This window comes from Ammospiza caudacuta, chromosome 1, assembly GCF_027887145.1.
Source record: "Ammospiza caudacuta isolate bAmmCau1 chromosome 1, bAmmCau1.pri, whole genome shotgun sequence".
NCBI classification, from domain to species: Eukaryota; Metazoa; Chordata; class Aves; order Passeriformes; family Passerellidae; genus Ammospiza; species Ammospiza caudacuta.
This window is the reverse complement of record NC_080593.1, coordinates 32,392,328-32,413,493: the sequence shown is the minus strand read 5'-3', so window position 1 is coordinate 32,413,493 and position 21,166 is coordinate 32,392,328. Positions and strand designations below refer to the sequence as shown.

General features: G+C 44.1%; 1 protein-coding gene across 1 annotated transcript in view; it reads left to right on the top strand.

Moving 5' to 3' along the window:
* The window catches only part of RAPGEF5 (Rap guanine nucleotide exchange factor 5), a 155,937-nt gene that overhangs the window by 89,850 nt on the left and 44,921 nt on the right, over window positions 1-21,166 (top strand). The window contains exons 10-11 of the mRNA XM_058801400.1: window positions 2,270-2,373; window positions 2,709-2,797. Coding sequence (XP_058657383.1) covers window positions 2,270-2,373; window positions 2,709-2,797 — 193 coding nt within the window. The remainder of the gene's footprint in view (window positions 1-2,269; window positions 2,374-2,708; window positions 2,798-21,166) is intronic.

The following is a 21,166-nucleotide window of genomic DNA, read 5'->3' as shown; positions in this document are numbered from 1 at the left end:
TTTCTTCCAGCAAGAATTATTTCACGGACCATTCCAGGTTCTGGTAAATGAAGCGTGCCTTGATGTCATTTCAGAGTAATATCTGTATTGAAATTGGAACTTGTGAAAATACGTAGGACTTGCCTATGTGCTTTGCTTTGTTCAGGTTAATTGTTGTGGCTTGTTGTATGATTAAAGGGCCTGACTGTACACAAATATATGTCATGCATAAGTGGAGGTTTAATGAAATAGTAATTCTTCCCTAAAGTGAGATTGTGTTTGATATAAGATAGCAAAATAAAGAAATTCTCTATTCTTCTCTTTTTTTTGGGGAAATATTTATTATAGGTAATGAAAATTCAACTTGAACCCAATTGGCCTTAGTTTTGCCCAGTTTTTGATAAAATAGACTGATTTTTCTCTTCCTAGAAATTGCTGAAATTGGCAAGAACAAGAGGAAGAGCCTTATGAAAATCTTACCATTGGGGCACTTTATGCTGTAAATTTGGAAACACCTACACCACAGGTTTTTGAAAATATCTCTGCCTAGTCAGATGTGGTGTCTTCCACACCAACCATTGTTAATGTCCTTTCATTATGAAAGAGCTTTCACCCTCCCAGTGCTCCCTGTTGACTTGCTGCCAGCTGCTCATGTATGTAATGTATATGGGTGTGCTTAAAATCCATTCCCATCTATGAGGAAATAGATGGCTTGTACAAATACAGCACCATACATCACATACATTCTCCATATGTGCTGCAGTTTGGAATGTCAGTGAGCACAGGGAAATGAGGATCCAGGCTATTTTAGAGGATGGAAATGCCAGAGAAGGGACAGAGAAATGGAGCGATTTGTTTGTTTGGATAAATCTCCCTTTTGCTGAATTGCTTTAATGCTGTGCCTGATCTTCCTCTCCTTCTCTTTTGCTGCTTCTTTCATTGCAGTTTTTCAAATATGTAGGCAACAAAAAACCACGGCCAGTGAAATGGAAGATTACAATTATGCATCAGTATTCCTGTAACGTGGCTGCTCAATAATGTCTCCTGGGAGTGTTACAATGAATATCTGACATTAATTGGCTCAGTACCTGTATGTCAGACCTTGCAGAAATTTAATAGATCAATTCTACATGTTCTTTACTGATAAAGAAAACTTCTTCAGGGCAGGGGCTGCATCTTTGGGCACGCCTGTACCACAATGACAACAAGAAATATCAGTCCAATTCACTGGGTCTCAGAATAAAAAATTAAATAATAGAAAGAGGAATCATAAAGTGGTTTCTCTCCCTTGTTTTGCCAGGGTAGCTCTGTTCCTTAACATTTTTTAACCCATTTGAAGTCTGTTAACTGCTGGATACTGTACACTTCATGCACAAATGCTGTTTTCTCTTCTTTGATTACCAACATGTATAGCCTTCATACGTGTGTTTGACACACTGAACAATATAACTAAACCAGGTCAGAATTAGCGGAACAGCACCTACTGGGATGTACTTGCATTGAAACAGCTGCCTCTTTTGTGTCGCTCACTCTGCGGTGACTGAGCGTGCCAGGAGGATGTGGCAGGGGGCTGCGCGCCGCTCTCCGGCAGCCGCCGCGTTTCAAAGCGCCCTGCTCAGTCAGCAGCCAGCGCTCAGCTCCCGCTCTGCTCCGTCAGCTGCCTTGGGCTGCGCCGGGCATGAGGGCTGCGTGCGCGCTAATGGATCATGGCTCACCTCCTGTCCGTTTCAGGGGGAAAGCCGCTGTACAAACCGCAGCTTAGCCAAAATTCACGCACACGGCCGTCACTGGGCTGAACTTCTGTGGGGGTGTTTGTTTCCCAAGTTAAAAAGTTGTTGAAAAGAAGGGAGAGCCGTACGCCGAGTATTTTAGGAGCTGCTCAGAGGTACGCATGACATGCCTGCCCCACTGTTTGTATTGCCTTTACTGAAGTACAGCAGAGAAGGTTTACAGAAGGTGTATTCTGCCTCTCTATTAGTGGCACGCTCGGGAGCACCTGCCGCTTTCAGACTATTGTTACCTGTCCCCTGCTTTGTTCGACTGTCTGGGAATTAAACAAACCATCACTTTGGGGACACGGAAACCCGCATATTCAAAGCGCACTCCCACCGGCTTCTGCGAATTAAAATCCATCACACGGAGCCCAGTGCCTCTCACAAAGGGACCCCGGGGTGCAAAGAGCCCCCTCCCCAGTCTAAGCCCCCGGGCGGCGGGATGGCAGCCCTAGCCCCGACCCCGGCGGGCACTGACCGCGCTCTCTCTGTCCCTCTCTCTCTCCCTGCCTCTGAAGGTGGACGATGGAGGCGGCGGCGAGCGGGCGCGGGAGGCGGCCGGCGCGGCGCTAGTGCTGCGGAAGGTGTGGTCACGCAGCCCGGCCCCCGAGCGGCGCGGGAGGTAAGGCTTCCGCGGCTCCGGGCGTGCGGGGCTGGGCCGGCCGGGCCGGGCTCGGCGGCGGCGGGCGGGGCGGCGGCCCGCGGCCCCGGCAGGGCGATGGCCCCCGCGGGGGGAGCTTAGGGCCCGGCGGCGGCGCGCAGGGAGCGGGGCGCCATGGGCAGCGGCAAGGTGCGGGTGCCCGAGGCGCTGGCGGGCCGCGGCGGGGAGCGGCCGCTGCCCACCTTCGACGTGCCTTACTTCAAGTACATCGACGAGGAGGACGAGGAGGATGAGTGGAGCAGCCGCTCGCAGTCCTCCACCGAGGATGACTCCGGGGACTCTCTGCTTTCCGACAGATACGTGGTGGTGTCGGGGACGCCGGAGAAGATTTTGGAGCATCTCCTCAGCGACCTGCACCTGGAAGCCGCACAGGACAAAGAGACGGGTAAGGAGGGAGCCTGGCGGAGGGGCGGCGGCGGCCGGGGATGGGGGAGAGGTGCCGGGGCCGGCAGAGCGGCGCGGGGATCGCTCCCGGGCACCCCTGGCCGAAAGCCGCTGGCAGCCGGGCGTGCAGCCGGGCGATGCGGGAGGAATCCCCGGGCGGTGGCGGAGCGGCGCCGGCCCCGGGGCAGGAGCGCCGGCGGCAGCGGAGCCGCTCGGCAGCAACTTGGACCGGTTTACCTTCGGCTGCGGCTGCCGCCGGGGCAGCGCAGGCTGCGGCGGGCTTTGTACAGCACCGTGTCCCTGCCGGCAGGGCTGCCATCCCTCGTAGCCCGCAGCTGCTCCTGTATCCATCCGGATGCTTGCAGTGCACCTCACCTCCCTGCCAGCTATCTGTTTTGCCACCACCCCGGTACTTTGGCACGTCTGTTTCATTATAACGGCTTATAAATTTCCTCATAGCCCGGGGCACACCGTATCGCCCAGTGCTTTGCTTGTTTGTCTTCAACCAGAGATATTTCATTCCAGCCTAGAGCAATTTTATCTGAGTCGGGCTACTTGACATGCATGCAGTTTAATTTCCAGCTGGATCTCTTGGATATATGCACAGCTTGCTGTCACCAAGAGCTCATGGAGTAGTTTATCAGAAGTGACTGTAACCTGCCATTCATAGATGCTTTTAATGGAAGCAGCCAGGGCGGTGAGACTTTTGGAGGTCCTGAATACTGAAGAAGAGGGTAGGAGGCTGCCAATGGCACTATGTATTTAGTCATCCCCAAAAGGGTTAAAATGCATACTCCTGATGCCTGTATATATCTTTCTCTACAAATGAGATTACTGAGAATAAACACACGTTAATCCTTTTAAATGTCTGAAAATATAAATAACATCCGTGATTCCCAAAGGAATGTTTCAGAACATTAATGTGGGACAATAGGCATATTCCTAGTGCTGATGTGTCAGTGCCCCAAAGAAACACATAGTGTCTGCCAGTGATATTATTACAATGTTTCGAGTGCTGCTTTTGTCTGCCTAGACATTAATATTTAGTGCAGAGAGAGGCTGTGATTGTTTTCCTTCCACAGATGCACAGGCTAGTTATGGGTATAATTTACTTGAACCAGCTCATTGGCAGTGTAGTGAGGATCCTTCCTTGGCCTTTTAAGGTCAAATATTGGAATAGAATAAGTTTTCTCATTAATGTTTATCACACAAACAGCTGCCAGTCTTTATAGTCTGCTTCACCTTATTTTATAAGCTCAAAATCTTGCTGGAAAACAATTATATTTTCAGTAGTGATATGCATTATATTTTGGTGTTTGTAAAAGCAAAACACTCCTTATGTAAAGCATTAGATGCTGTATACATCCTCCCATGTACTACCTTTTTTTTATCTCTTTACTCTCCCTCACATCCCTGAGAGGCTGTTCCTAAGCCTGGTCTTTTTGTTGTACAGAGAGGCTGGTAAACTGTCCTCAAAGCAAATGTTAAACCATTACTTGCTTGGTTGTTAGCAGATGGTAAAGTATTTAAAGGTTGATTAGCTTCCCCTCACCTCTGCCTTATCCTAGCTCCTTTGGAAAGAAACAATTAAGCTCTGCCCTGTAGCTGGGGTTAACTGGATCCCAGGGGCAGAACAAAGTAGCTGTGCCTTTGGTTTTTTGCCATCACAAAGATGTGTGCTAAACTTGCCCAGCAGCCCTACACTCTCTCGAGGATAGTTCCTCAGATACCATTTTCTTCTGACTTTATCAATGTGATAATACAGAACTTCATCAAAATGTAAGACTTTAGGAGTTTTGTTTCCCAGTGGTTTATGAGGGGGATGCCCCGTAATGGTTTCAGCAGCTTTTTTTGCAGACTCAGTTGCCTTTGGCATGAGGAAGTATGGGGTGTTGTTTGTGCATATGTACAGCTTTGTGTGTGTACCTGAAGGCATCCTTCTGCCCTTTGGGTACTTGGATTTGCTGGGTTTTGTATTTTTTTCTAGTGCCAATCTGGCCCATCTCAGAGCCCTGCAGGCTTGTGTTTTAGCAGGCATAGCTTCACAGAACATAAAAGGACAATGTTGTACCCAGCTGCTACTCCTGCTGTCTGTCTGCCAGCTCCAGGATGACTTCTGTGGCCTTTTGCTTTCCCTGCAGCCCCCAATGCAGTTTCCTTATTTGTGTCTGTAAAGAACAAGAGAAAGGGCTGTTCTTACATCCGAAGGTGCACAGGGGGCTGTTGTTCTGTTCGACCTCTTGCACTGCTTCCCAAGGAGGGATGCTCTGCATGTTTTCATTCCCACCCTTCGGATACCAAATCATAACTGCAGCCCTCTGTGGTTGTTAACAGAAAGATCCACTGTCCTGGGGCTGGTGTGGTCATGGAACACTGCCTTTTCCAAACACTGCCTTTTCCAAAGACTGACATGGCTGAACGGTGTGCCATGGATTGCTCCCAGCCAGCCTCCATTTCCTAGCACAAGTCGGCAGACACTGCTTGCACCTGAGAGCCTAAAGCAAGTTTTGGGGCTCGTCTGGAAAAAATATTACTGGTGTCCAGCCCACTCTCCAGGGCTTCCTTCAGCTGCTGCTCAACCTGCAGCAAGACACCTTAAGCACTCAGCTTAATAAACAGGTGGGGACCCAACCTGAAGAGTTATCCCAGTGTCTGTGCCATAACAGAGCACTGTTATAGCAGCTGAGGACACGTGAAGAGGACACTGCGGTCTGCAAAGCTAGACTAGTCTATTGCTCTGGTGACTTCCATAGGCAGGATGTCTGGAAAGCCTGGGCTTTGCAAGACTCTTTAGGCTTAGCTTACTTAGTAATTGTTTCATGACTGAGGGATTTTTGAGGTGACTGTGTCCAGGAGTGTATGCAAGTTCTTGGAATATCTTTAATTTGTGCTTGCCAGCCTTCCTTCTCAAAGAGAGGAAGTTTTCATCTTGCTGAGGTACTAAAACCTGTAAAGTACCAACCCCCAAGATGACTGTTCTTTCCTGCCATGGGATGGATGGAAATTTTAAATTTCTGTAAAAAACAAATTTTCTGAGTCATCTCTAAGGTGGTTGGAATCACTGGAGAATGTCTGCTGAGTGTGCATTTTAGAGTGCAATTTGAGGTTTTAAGAACTGCATAGAGAGATACACTCCAAATATGTCAGTATCTAGGTAGAAGATGCAAAACTCCTGGGCTAATCCTCATCAAGGGTGGGGATTAGAACAAGTAATCTTCAAGAGGCCAAATCTTACCATCTCAGAATCCCTAATCCCTCCCCATTGACTACACCATTTATTTAGAATCATTGTTCTTTTATGTAAAATCTTTATTTCTTGGATGTTAGCAGTATTTCCTTCTCTAGATATTATCCTGATGTCATTTGTGGAGTTTCCTGTAGCTGGTCTCTCTTCAAACATACTGTCTTGCTTTGTGGTGGTTATGTTCAACATCTGGCAGCCTCTGGAATGATGTAATGATCATCACATCCAGTGCTGCTGCTCCAGGCCTGCCTGGATCTCTCAGACCATTTCCTTCAGTCCATTGGGTCACATCTCTCGGGCAGCTTAAGCATAACATTGCTGAAGTAGAACATAATCTCGCCCACTGCATCTGCTGACACCACCATGTCTTTTACCTCCCTACTACAGGATTCGTTTCAGGGAATGAACAGAGAAGAAATTAGTTTGTGGAGGTCTTTGAGAGCAAGAGGCAGAGGAAAAGTGTGATCTGGAGAAAGGAAATAAACGTGGGATGGTATGACTGGCACAACATGGTGGTGTTGGTATTAACTGATGTGTCTTTGTAGTGGACTGGCTGAGGGGGATTGTGACAAGGGGGAGGCTTGACAGTTTTGTTAGGCTCTTGCAGATGTTGGGATGGCAAATTATGCAGGGCCTGGAGAAAGATTAAAAGGACAGAAAAAGAGGACAAATCCTCATGATATAGCTAAAGGAGAGGCAGAAAAGTGTAAGTATGGTCTGGATTTCTTTGGAGTAGGAAAAGAAAGGAGTAATGACCTTTGTATCTTGCTATATCACCTTATCTGGGACTGTGCAGGATCCTTGGATTAGTGGGAACTCTCCCCTGTCATACAGAAGCAATTTTACCTTTAGGATTTTAACATACCACCTTGGAGGGGCCTTCAGATTATGTCTATTTGTCCTAGAAGTCCTGTGTAGTAAGAGTTACTTTTGTTTAACACATTCTGTTTCTGCACTGCGCCAATGGCACTGCTGTGCTGTTGGGCAGTGGCACCCTCTGTGGTGTATGTGACCTTGGAGGAGAATCTGTCTTGCATGAACTGACTGTAGTCAGCTGCTAAATGAAGTTGTGAAAAAGGGACACAGCTCTGCCTTTTCTACATTGTCTTTTGCTTAGTATTCCAAGAAAAAAAGGTCTGGTTGCTTTTTGATAATTTTTTCTTAGTTATGAAGGATTTATTAGGGTTTTTTTGCTCAGTGTGCTTTTCACTGATGATTAAAAGGTGTTGAAAAATGTACTCCTGTGACTGCCACTCAGTCAGTGCAAGTGTATCTGATGCATGTGGACTGATGTCAACAAGAATAAACAGTTGCCTGACACTTTGTGATCTTACCTTCCAGGTTTTAGGATGGAGAGAGTAAATGCCTGCTAACCCTTCCTCTTAACAGTCCTTCATAATGAAATGTTGTCACTCATAATTTTAAGGGATTCTGTAAACTCTTCCCTGAAGTTTTAGGAAGATTTGGTAAAATAAGTGGGCTCAATGCATATTACTGCCATGCTCATAGGAGGGGAATAAGATTTTAGCTGAGCAAATCAATGTAAGAATAACAGAAAAGATAAAAAATACTAATATATGTCAGTGTTCAATATGAGAGAACCTGGGGAGGCTCTTGCCGAGGACCATTGCTTTATGCTGTGTGAGTCTAAGCTATCTCTAAATTAGACTGTCAGTAGAAGTAGGTTTAGAATAAATCAATAAAATGAATAGTAACAAATCACCAGGATCAGATGTTACTCCCTGCAGACTTCTAAAGGATCTCTGATATGAAATTGCTGAACTCCTAACAGTGGTGTGTAATCTATCATATAAAGCAGCTTGAGTGGCAGAGGAAGGTGGAAAATGTGATACCAATTAAAAGAAATGGTTCTATTTGGGGAACATCTAAGTAATAAGGTTGTCATTTTATCAATACATTATTCTAGCATAAACTGGTGCTGGAGTTGAAGGAAGCAGTTCAGCCTTTTCCAGCCAGTCTTGCCACTGGTTCCTCTGTGCTTCTGCAGTGTGCAATGTGATTCTGTAGCAGACCCAAAGCTGGTCCTAATTGATCCTAACGTAGGAAATACTAAATTATTAATAAGTTTTAAGATCCACTTGATCTGTCAGTGACACAAAATTTGCTCCCCTGACACAGGGAGAGGGTGGCAGGGAGTGAGAGGTGTGCAGATGAGGACAGCAGGAGAGAAGGACTGGTGTCTTTAGCAGCTGGACTTGATTGCAGGAGTGTGATTAGATGCAAAATTTCAGCATGAAGTTATGAATTTGTGTTGGGAAATGGGGTGTCAGTACAGTAGATGCAGAAGAAAGAAATGCATACAGAAAGTTACTGAGAAGCAGGAAATGTGGCGATTATTTTTTGCAGACCTCTCAGATCTTGTGTATCCTGTAGGGCTGTTAAATGTTTGAAAGAGCATCAGGATATATATGAACTGGTGTGCCTGTATCGTGTTCATATTTTCAAAATGTTTTTGATAAAGTCCCTTGCCAAAAATCCTGAAAGAAATTTAAAGATCATTTTGATCAGGAAGGAGATGCTTTTCAGGACTGATAATTACTTGAGAGAGAAGATGAAAGGTAGGAGTAAATTGTCTGTGTTTAAAATGGAGTGAATTCTCCATTGAAGACTGGGTGTGCTGAGTGTGGGATAAAATCTGAGGTAACAGTATGTGCTCCTATTATTAAATGGTTGATAAATAAAGCCATCGTTTTACCTTTGGTGGCCATGCAAGATGTTCTTGTACACCCTTTTATCCTCTCATCTGGCTGCCTGTTTGAGTTCTTGTGCTATATCAGGAAGCTAATCCAACTCAAAATTAGTCTCATGAAAGTAGTAAGAATGGGGCAGTGTAGAACTGGGAAAATAAGTCGGGAGCAGGCCCCTTGAACCAGCCCTATGGCTGCTGAAAGATGAAAGGAATAAAATCTGTGACTGCAGGATAAAATTGCAGATGGAATCCAAGTTTGAAAAATGCAAAGTAATGTGTTTTTCTACCATGAAGAAGAGGAAATTCTCATTATACATATTCAGCAGGGTGCTGACTTGACTATTATCATGTAGAAAATAGGTCTGTGGAGGTAGTGTGGATAGTTCTTGGCAATTTTTGATCAGCTCTGGTCAAAAAGGCAAGTAGTATTTAGGCTAATTAGGAAAAAAAGCCAAGCAAGAGCTGTAGTTATACCACTGTGTAACTGTGAAATATGGAATGTATAATATGATTCCTTCTCCCCCAGCTCAAGTTGAAAATGAAGTAAAGGGCAGCAAGGGTGATTAGAATTACAGATTACATACATCTAAGAAAAAATAGTCTAGGTCACGACATTGTAGGAAGGCAACTTTTGGTAAAAGAGATTTATGGTGATCTACAAGACTGGCTGTTGTGTGGGGAAGGTGAGATGTAAAGATCGTTCATTGTTTCTCATAATGAGGCAAGTGTTTTGTAACACAGTGAATTTGGTTTATAACTAATAAAGAGAAGTGTTTTTCTGGTATAATGCACAGCTAAACGGTGGAATTTGTTGTTGTGAGTATTCTGTGGAAGCCAAAATTTGGGAAGGTTTAAACACAAACTAGGCAAAACCCTGGCAAAAACTCTATCACTGCAGTGATACCAATACGACTTCCCATTTGGAAAGTCTACACTGCCTGTTGCTGGAAGATGGGAGGTTGTGTCTGAGGAAAATAACTCTGTATTAATCTTTTTTTGAGTTCTTTTTTGTTCTGTTGGGCATTCTCTGTCAAAGACCTGGTTCTTTTTATGGGGATCCTTGCTCTGACCCAGAGTACTGCTTGCAGCATGTTGCAGTTTGGAAAGAATTAATCAGAATCTAAGATTATAGTAAGATAGGTGGGACAACTGAGTGAGTTGTTGTTTCAGATGGCAGCACAGTGGCAGCAGCATTTTCTGCTAAATGGCATGGTGGAACCTGAAGCTGGGACAAGAGAAGCTGGAGCTCCGGGTAGCATGAAATTGGGACCAAGGCTGCCAGCAGTGACACTGGCTTCTCAAAGGGAAGGTCTGACATTCTCTAACTGTACTTTGCCATGCTAGCCCACCTTGCTTCTACACTTGGCTTGACCTTGTGCCAAGTAGATTTAGGTAACTTAATAGGAAATATTTTTTTCCCCCTTTGATAGGATTATTTTCTGTCACAGTAGTGAGCTGAATCAGCTTGCAGAGGGAGCACCATGTCTGGGATTCACCACAGACAGACTGTGTCACATGCTGCAGTGCCGGAGATAATCGGAAATGCCAATGAGGGGAATATGTCTAAGATGCTCTCTAGTGTCAGGAGCTCAGACAGTTTTTTCTGAGAAAAAACAGAGCCTGAAAAGGGTTTATTTGCACTTGGGCACTAAAACTTGTTTGGGCAAACTTTGGAAAGGCCAAGTCTGGGAACGCTGCTCCTGAATTGTCCCACCGTTGTATCCAATGATTGGGAAACTAGAATCAGCATGGGGAATGATAAACACTCTTATGCATGATCAGGACTCTCTTTGTAGATACAAATGGTATTTTTTCAGTTCATCATTGCAAATACATTTATGCTGTGAGTACATTTAGCAAGTTGGACCCTTTGAGGGAGAGAAAGTAACTGAGGTAGCCATCAAAAATCCACATTTTTCATGTGTGTAGGAATTTCGGTCTGCCCAGGAGCACCAAAGCACTTTGTGCACTGCAGGCACCTAAATACATTATTTTTGTACTCAATGCAAGAATACCTGGTAGAGCCCCAAGTGTTTAATGTTCTGTGTTTGAGTCAAATTTGCAGAAGAAAAACCTACCATTCTATATGACAGCCAATTGGACCATAGTATTGTCAGTTTCTCAGTTTTTTCCCTGTAATTCAGTGATTCATTATTGCCAGTTGTTGCCTTTTGCTATGTGAGAAAGTGATAAGGAGCTGTCATGAAAGCCTAGTGTGAAACCATTTATTATGAAGATGTGCATTGTAGACAATATCAGGGTTTTTGATGAACTTAGTTGTTTAAGCAGAAAGGAATTGGGAAGTGTAGGTCTATCAGGAGAATATTTTTTAGGGGTAAAAGTAATTTTCTTTTGACCGTGGGAAAGGCTTCTAAGTCAGAAAAGGCAGAAAATGTTCATTTGTTGTACTGCAAAATAAGCTTGGGGGATAGAAGCATTTTGATGAGGTACCTGGAAGATAAGATGTTATGACACTGGGAATTTGGTAAGGTTGTTGGAAATGTAACCCTGAAGACATTTAATCAGTTATTTGTAACATCCCTTTTGCTCTCATAACATTGGAAGTCTAAGTACTGTAACTATCAAATCAATGGAGAAAGTATTCCAGACACATGAAATTATATATTGTCATATATATATGTATGAATAACCAGATGCATTAAGTAGCTGAGATCATAAAGATACATGTTTGTATATTTCAAAAGCATTTCTGTAGAATTTTTTCTAGAATGATGCTTTTGATAATTCCTAATTGTCTGGTGGTGCTAAGCCAAGAAGTGCATGGAAGGCATAAAAAATTATTGGAGAATTTTATAAAAATTCTTGTATTTTAGTGGTAAAAAGAATAGCAGATGTTGCTTCTTAGGTTCTGTCTTAGTCTGAATCCTTTTCTAATCACTTGAGTGTGGCTGGTCAGTGTCAAATGTAGCAGAAATAACTTGTGTTCCCAGGTCAGAAAGTTTGGACTGAGGGCCACGAAGTTGAAGGGGCAAACTGAGTCTCTGCACAGGGTTCATGCCAAAGAAATGTCTCTCATCAAGAGACCTTTCATCTTAGATATATGCCAAGCACTTAGGTTGATTCCCTGTCTGGCTCAAATGCTCCACAGGAGGTTAGGTCAGTTCCACAGCTGCAGGTCTGGAGATGAAGCAGACCAGGTACTTTCTGTAGCAAATAATATCATACTGCCTCTAGTGAGCCATATGAACACCAAAACAAGTCAACAGCCGCTGAGCGAAAAATCATAGCCAAATTCTGAAATGAACCTAAACTGTGGTAGCTCTTGCTCACCTCTGTCTACTGGAGATCCATTCCTCTGCAGAAGTTTCATCAAACCACCAAGAATGTGAAGGGAGAGGATAACCTCTGCTGCAGAGGTGACACAGCTTTCTAGGTCTTCTCAGCCCCCAGATACAGCCCTGCTTCATAGTTTCCCAGAACATGGCTCACTGAAGCTGACTATAAAACATATACAACTATCTAAAAAGTGCTGTTTCTAGTAGATGAAAAGTGGGACCTGATTCTTAAGAGAGTAGCGTAAGAGGAATAGCAACAGATGGTGTGTGGGCTGGCAGGTCAGTTAGCTGTGAGAGCAGGAACTGGAGCTGTAAAACTGAAATATCAATGTTGCTGTTTCTTGTAAAGTTTCTACACATCCTGTTCCTTCAGCGGGAGCCACAGAGCACCTTGTCCTTCTGGAACCCCAAACATGGGGCCATTCACCACAGGTCCCCCATTTATTGTTCTCACTGCTTAGTGTAGTACTCCTTTTGTTCCTTCTTAAGGCTTTTTACTATCAAACCCTGATCTGCAAGCTGTTGAAATACTGGGCACTGTCATCCAGGTACTCCTCTTTGGTCACACCAAGATCCCCCAGCTGCTGACCTACACTAATGACTCCCGTGTTGCTATTAGCACCTACTGTGATGGTTGTGGAGCTGGAACCTTGTTCTCAGGATACAGCAAAGCATCCTTTCCTGAAAACAAGATCTGTAACAACATAAAGCTCAGAGATGGTGCTCTGAAATTCAGATTTTTAAATTTATTTTTCTTTTATTGAAAAAGGCTTTTATGGAATGGGGGAATTTTTATGTAAGAATGCTGAAAAGATAAAACTGTATATTGATGTGCTTGCTGTATCTCTGAGTCCAAGAATACAGTTCCCATGCTGTCTTTGGAGTTTGAATTCCAGTGCTTTGGAGTTTGAGTTTCCAGTGCTCCAAGTTGCTATAATACAATGATTTTCTTGTGAGATGAATGTTTTCTGAGGAATATAAAGAGCTCCTTCATTCCCCGCCCACAGGGTGGAAGGATGGATTCACTGCAGACCTGTGCTTTGAGGTTGTGTATTAAGAATCTGAAAGAAATCTGTTCTTCAAAGCGGCTTTTTTCCCTCTTGTGAACTAAATTTACTCTCATGCTGTTAATTCCTCCTTCACCCGCAATCCTTCTTAACATGCCCTGAGTTCAAACAGTTTCACAGTACTATGGAAGTAGAAGCCTTGGTCTTTTTGTGAGCAAGAGTGGGACTGGTTTTGCCTATAGCCAAACTGCAATGATTGTTACTTTACTAGGCTCCCTGTCACGCTCCCTGTTACTGCTGTTAGGTGATGCTTGGTTGTGCAGTGTACTGATGCAGTCCTTTTCTTTCCCACTTTACTGCTTTCTGTAAATCCCTGGGCTCAGAGGTCACCCAGGGAGATTAAGAACAAAAAGGCACAACCCAAGACCTATTTGTGAACCATTAATTGGTATAGATTTCTGCCTATTTCCCAATGGGCTTTTTGTGGGCTCTTAAGAACTCCCTTAATAGCTGGGAACCCTGGGCTGCATTACTGCATGGAGTGCCTCTGCTTGCTGTGTAGCTGAATAAACACAATTGCTTGAGAGAGTGTGGGGCCTTGGCAAGCTGGTGCCAGCACACTCTGTATTAGCAGGTGCAGCAGAGCCAGGCTCTGCCCTGCCCTGACAGGGGCTGCTGCCCTCTCTAGAATGTTCAAGGGGAAGGCAGGAAAAAGAGCAGATGAGACAGCAGCTGCTGAAGCCCAAATTTGCTGTGTGCTGGGAGAGGTTGGCAGGGTGTTCTGTGGTGGTTTGTGATGTTTTGCTAGGGTTTGATTTTAGTGGGCAAGGGAGAATATTGGCTGTTGGATGTAGAAATAGATGGTTGTAGTAGGAATACTTTTGTGAGAGAGGAGGGGCATGTCTAAAAAGGAGATAATGGAGCAGAATGCATTGAGCATAAATTCAGAAGATCTGTGCTTTAACTGCAGTTGGTAAGCTCATAATGCAGGCTTTAAATTGCTGTTGCTATTTTTAGAGGGAAAGGTTTGATCCAGTTTGGTATTACTTGGGGTGTATAACATCTTTCATGAGAGTCTATGTAGGCACTGGAGACAGTTCTGCTTGTTTTTTTAGACTGAATTTTGATGCTTTCAAAGATTGAAATAGGAGTAGAATTACAGCACTTTGACAGCCAAAGGTTTTTCATGAGATGTCAGTTACCCTCATGGAGTATAGCTGGCACTGACAGAAAGAGCTTTTCAGAATAGCATCAGTTACTGCAATAAAATACATTACTTGTCCCATCTTCTAGACAAGGTGAAAAATATTGATGTGAGCTGTAGCTGTGGCAGCAGCTTACACCACTATCTCCCAAGCCAGGCTGAGATCATGAGATGACCTTGTCTTAGTTCAGAAAAGCTTGTGAAATCCTTCTAAAACCAAGATCATACTCCCTCTCTGATGTGAAAATGTGATGGCTACAAGGACACTGAGTGCAAAACATTTTGGGGTGAGAGTTTGGGGAAAATAGATGAATGTAAAAAAAGTGGCTGCATTGATGAGTCTAATTTTGATGGAAGCTAATCATAAAATACTTTGGTTTTCTTGTGATGGCAGTTGGCATGAATTGTGATTTTATTCCTTTGCTTGAACTTGAGTTTTGATGGAGATACAAATTGCCAGAATGAGAGATGTAATCATGGAGAAATCATGCTGTCTGACTTGGGACGGCTGGAAGCTTTTATACCTCACATTTTATTGCTTTTCAGTTTCGTTCCTTTTCTTTCCTTTTTCTACACTCTACATCCTCCTCCTGCCATTATCCCTCCTCCTCTCACTGCCCACAATGCTCTGCCAATTCCACAAGCAGCCTTTCTTTAACCCTCTTCACATCCATTTCTTGGAATTTAGGGCTAGTTGACCCCTCTCTAGGAACCACTGCAGTTAAAACCAGAAGGCCAGTCTCGGTTTTGTTCTTTCCCAGCCGTGAATTCAGAGCCCAGCATCAGTGCAATAAAGAAACCCTTGTTGGATTTCATTCCCTGCCCCATAGGAGCCTTATCCATGAGATTTTGTTTGTTGATACTGTTGGTAACATCATGGGGGATGCACAGCCTCAAGCTGGAAGCAAACAAACGACAGTGAAAAACAACCACAAACAAATAGCATTTGTCAGATCCCTGTTGTCAAAGGGTTTTCATTCAAAGTCTTAAAGCAGCAGTGGCCATGTACCATTGCCCCAAAGTGTGAAAACCACCATAATTAGGCAAATGCAAACATTTTGCTTATAAGCTACATCTCCTCTTATTGTCTGTAGATGTTAACTGTCTCTGTGTCTGTAGAGTTTAACCCTGTAACAGGCAGGTGGAAAATTTCCATCCTGGTACCTGCCATCAAGCAGTGGCAGGGAGGCTACAGCAGGATGATTTAGCAATTCAGCACACACATGCATCCCACCTTCTGGCAGCCACAATGCCTCCTCACCTCCACTTCAGCTAGGCAGGCACTGAACAAAGAGGCTGCATGGGGGCAGCCAGGTGGTTCTCAGGATGGACAGACAGGTGCAGACCTGTGGCCTGCTGTGAGGAGGCAGCCCTGGACATGCTGCAGGCTCCTTGCTGTCCTCTCCCCTGGATGTCCCTGGAGCAGGGCAGGGAAGCAAAGGGACACTGTCTATTCCCTCCTGGCTCTCCTTGTGCACTGTAGGGCTCCTAGGCCACAGCAGCTTGTGAATGCCTTGGAGGCTCCATCAGTGCTGGGACTGCTGATGGCACAGAGCCCTTCCCCAGGGCAGTGTGGCACCCTGGAGAGCCACTGCCATCGTGGGACCTCTGAGGTTTGCTGCGGGCAAAGCACACAAGGACATTTTGGGATGTGATCAGCTGGGAAAGCTGGGTGTGTTGGACAAGTGAAGTCTAAAGCTGTAAGGCAGGGGGAGGTCTCTGCCAGCTGAAACTGGGCTTCTCCCATTGCCAAGAAGACATTTTCCTGAGGTGTGTGTTATATCAGTGGCTTGAGGGAAATTTTGTTACAGTCTCCAGCGTGATGGCCCATCTCTCCAGGCAAATATATCATGGCCTGCTTGTGCAGCTTATGTAAATACTTTGAACAGGTTTTTTTCTTTGATGTGTGAGTACAGATCATGTTATTATTAATGAGGCTCTAACCTCCCTTCTGTGGTGAGGGTTTTGACATGCAAATGGGCCACAGGACATTTGATGTTACATCATAGTTTAATGGATAGGAAATTTGTTCAGGGAGTTAAGGATAGTAAGATGTAATTTGGGAAGCTACAGCCATGTTCTTGATTACAAAGAACAATAAATATTTGATAACAGTTTTCTAAAAGCATTTGGAAAACAAGAAAATACCATCAGCTTTACAAGACACTGCTGTACTGGGTTTTCTTGACAAATGGAGATGATTCAGATGTTCCTGGATCTTATGGTTATGTGTGTCTGGGATGGAGAAGTTTACAGCAAAGGGTAGGAGCAGGTGCCCAAAGTGCTGCTATTTGTAGTGTTTGGAAGAAAGCTCCTCTTCTGCTCCTCTGTGACTTAGGAGAGTCCTGGGTATGCATCAGCAGAGAGACCAGGAAAGTCTGTCATTGGCCATACACAAACTCCACTGAGGTGAATGTCAGAGTTTTGTGTCCCCTTACTGCAGGGAATGTCAGCTCTGTACAATCAAGCTCCTAATGGAACAAAAAAAATTCAAATGGGAAGCGAATGCACCACTTCCTCTGCTAATCTGTGCATCCAGAGGTTCACAGCATTTGGCTTGACTATTCATGATCTATTTACCTTTTAAAATTCAGACATAGGCATGTGTGTGCTGATTTATTCCTCCTTGTAATTGGATACAGTCATTAAACGAGCTTGCATATTATAGTTCATTGTCCTTCTGGGATGTGGGCTACTGTTTCTTCAGAACAGCAGCTCCTAATGGAATTAATTCCAGCTCCTGTCTGTTTACTGTAATCGGTGATGTGTTTCTAAAAACTGATATGGAAAATCACTTTTAAATATATGTTCTTATATATGAAGTATTCGTCTAGCTGAAGGGTGGTATGTAATCCTCAGAGTCTTCCTTTAAGATGCTTTGCTACCTTCTCTGACAGGCTCTTTAGGAACAATAAATAAATGCTCACTATTTTGTAACCTGAAAGAGTCTGTAGGAAGTGTTACACCTAGCAGAAGTGTTTACCAGGCTGCAGCCATGGCAAAGCGATTGCAGTCTCAGGCTGTCATCATATAACTGATGATTTCCCATGGGCTAAGCAGTGGTGATGTAGAAAGCATACTGCTTCTTGGTAAGAAAAACTAATTTTTTATAATTGCCTTGAATGACTAATTGAATAAGCAAATCAGTTTAATAAAAAAAACGCAAGAAATTATGCTATTAGCTTATTTAATTTGAAGAGGGTCTGAAAAACTGATAGGCAAAGGCATTTTGCAGTGGGATCACCATCTGACTCACATTTGATGGTGTTGGCCAGCAGCATTGGTGGTGTCTGCATGGGACAGTGGGTTTGTGTACTCAGCCTTGGCCAGTACCTGCCCCCTCTCCTGAGCCCATATCTGCCTCCTTTTCTCTACACACTGGCACAATAAAGCACGTTTTATGAAGCCTGTGCTGGCACTTACAGCCTAAGAGAGCCATAGAAATGAAAGATGGCAGCAAGCATTAGTCACAGCCAGGTGCTGTAGTGGTGAAACATGGTCACAGAGCAGATGATCCAAGAGGCACCGTTTAATACAGTGGCTTATCTGTTATTGCAGTTTGTGATTTTCACCTTTGTCCTTAACATTGCATCAGATTTGTGTATGCTTGTGCAGAAAGATGGGGTTTACCTGGCAGCCAAGGAGATTCTCTGTGCACTGTGAAGTCCAGGAGATAGCTGGGTGTCTTGATGAAGGGCCAAAAATGGAACATTTTCAGTAAAATACAGAATGCATCTCCTGCATTAGATGCTTTCCAGTGTGTGCATGAAAAACACAGTATGTCATAAGACTTGGAAAAGAAAGGGACAAAGGAAGAAAGCTAGACTATACCAGTCCAAAGTTATGCCTATCTGAGAACTGTGTTTTGCATCTGTTTCTTTTTTTTGTGTGTGTGACTGAATCAATAAATAGCACTAAAAATCTGAAATAATGGCAAAAGCAAGTAGAAACCTTTAGAAAATTACCCCACTGTGCTTTCATCTATAATTGCTTTGTATTTTCCCTTTATTTAACTGAAATAAGCAAGGACATCAAATAAAATACCCTGAGTAATTATGGTACAATTGAACCAAGGATCTAATGCTGAACTCCTCAATGAATGTAAATACTTTAGAAATTCTCAAAATAAGGGTCTTGTATCTTAAAAATGTAGCACTGAGATGCTCTGTGTTGCAAGCAGCCAGATTGCACACAAACACAGTTCAGCTGCCACAGGAAAATACACCCATGCAAGTGTTTTAATACTTACAAGCAGCTGAACTCTGGATAATATCTGTTCCTCGTGTCTTACCCTTGTATGATCTTTAAGCAGTGCAAGCAGCTCTGAAATCACCTTTGTGGTTGCTTTCATTCAGCTGTCAGCACGGGTTTGTACTGACAAACACAATTGTTTGAAGTTTTCAGATGTTCTTAATACATATGCAGACTATGTGCAAGGCACTTTTTTATTGCTGTCTTCCATTAAGTTGTAATAATAATGAGCATAAAAGCTGTCTTTAATTACATGTTAACCTGTCACTGGAATGATTTGGGTGTCTCAGTGTAGCAAGCACAATTTCAGGGCATAATTTAAGGACCTATATCTTATAAATAAGTCTACACTTAGTTTAGCAATGTATTTTAACACCACCATCGTGAAACCCATCAGATTTTCTTGGCACCCATTCACCACCTGGGGAAGCAAAGTGCAGCTGCCTTATGAGTGTTCTGGTGCCCATTGTTCTGGTTTTCTACTGTGAAGCTGTGCTTCACTGCCCTGGGGAATGGAGAGGAAGACAGGTGTGGAAATGCAAGATGCAAGGATGGTCCTGTTTGGTTTTTTGGGTTCTCTTGGATGTCACGTCCCTTGTGCCACCCCTGTCCACTGTGCATCATAGGTGTGTTGTTAAATATTGAATAAGCTATTTCTCAGCTATCTGAGAATTGTTTACCCATCAGCCTGAAGCATTGTACACCCTGGGCAAAATGCTGGAGGTGGCATCCTTCACCACAGCAGTGACGCTGCAGTATGCCAGTGTCTGTCTGGGTCTCCTGGGGGGTTTGCAAGATGTTTTCCTCCCTTCTCTCTGCCCTCTCCCCAGCAGAGCCTGTAACACGTCTCTGTCAGGCACCTTTGCTGGGCCTTTTGCCTCCATATGTCAGAAGATGTTAAGTGAGTCTCTGCTTTTGAGGATACGTGACAGTGGGCCACAGCTGTGTATGCAAGACCCCAGCATAGTGTGCATGACCTGATACACCAAAAATATCCCACCACTTGACCTTTCCTGTGCTGGAAGAAATGTGTGGTCTGCTCATTAGTCTACTGCATGCTCTACTCATCTTGTATAGTGATTTGGACTAAATTAAACAGATGAAAATGCCATAGTTCCCTTTGTAGGCAATTCTGTCAAATCTGCAGGAGCCAGGAGCGATTTGCCAGTGGAGGCTTTGTGGTGCTAGGCTTCCCTGAAGAGATGCTGTGATGTTTGCTGCACATGCTCCAGTGCCACATGTTGGGGAGTTTGCACTGCTTAGCATATTTATGATAATTTGGCTCCCAGGGGCGAACAAGATACTCCTTATACCTCCTTCCTTGGGCTGAAGCACAAAGAAATTTCCCCTTGCTGCTTTGTAGGGGGGGAAATAACAGATCAAAGCTTCTTGCTAAACACTTTTAAAAATACACAGTGTGGATCTGTACATTTCTGTTCCCCCAAGGGACCCAGGGAAGGCAGCTAGCAGCAGGTGATGGGAAAATGCTGCATGCTGAAGTCTAGGCATTGTACCTGACCTGCAGAGCTTTAGTGGGGCACTGCTGTGAGTAATGTGACCTGTCCTTTATCCATGCCATGACCAGCATGGAATGTATTCTGGCCACTATACTGGAGTTGTCATAATCTGCTGGACTGGATGTTGGTCAAGTGGATTTGGAAGTAAAGCCTTTTGGGGCTAATAGTCACAACTTGAAAATAATGCCAATTAAGTGTTTTTTAATATATGTATCCAAATATATATGTAATTTTGGGTTGTAAACAGAGAATTTGGGCTCATGTTCTCAGAAATGTCACTGAGAAGCAGGCTGTTTTAAAGCATCTCAATGATCTAGAAATTAGGAACTTGGAAGCATTTTTTTAAGATGTGAAGATTTTAATGCTTATATACAATAATAGATTTGAAGATTACCATTTCTTAGGAGTAGATTTTCCAATTCAGCAATGACAAAGACATGCTGAACTTGAAACTTTGTTATTCTTCAATATCATATAAGTGCTGGACAGCAAAGATAAAAAGAATAAAGATTAGGTGCATCTTCCTTTGTATTTTCTTTCTGAAAGCTGAATGTCTGATTTTCAAGTTCCCTTTAGACTGGAATGTGTGCTGGACTCATGGACCAGACAAAAGGCTCAAGCAGCCTTTAGGTACCTTAGAGCATCCAGTTGGTAGGGCCAGGCTTCCAGGGGCAGATGGGAGAGAGGGTGCACTGTGCACCCAGGCAACAAAAAGTCCTGTCCTGCTGGCACCACTGAGGCAGTGACAGCTCTCAGTGGCACCTGGAACTTGTGTCATTGAGGGGTCTGAGCTGGAGACATTGCAACTCCTTGGCTGCCTGAGGAGGATGGTGATGGCACTGGTGCAAAGAAGTTCCTGTGCAAGACAGAAGCAGAAAAGTAGAACCCTGCCTTGTACTTGCTCATACAATTTTCAGTGAGCCACACCAGTGCCTGGGGTGCCTGGCAATGTGCAAGCTGGAGGTGCACACCCAGGAGGGCTCATCACAGCAGGCTGTGCTCAGCAGCTGGTCTGCAGGCAGAAATATGAAAGGGAACTATTAAATCTTTCATCCTCTGTCCTGCTGCTCCAGGCAATCCTGGCCTGGGTGGCTTATTATAATCAATCGATGGAAAGAGAGGATGAGTTTTTCTCCTCAAG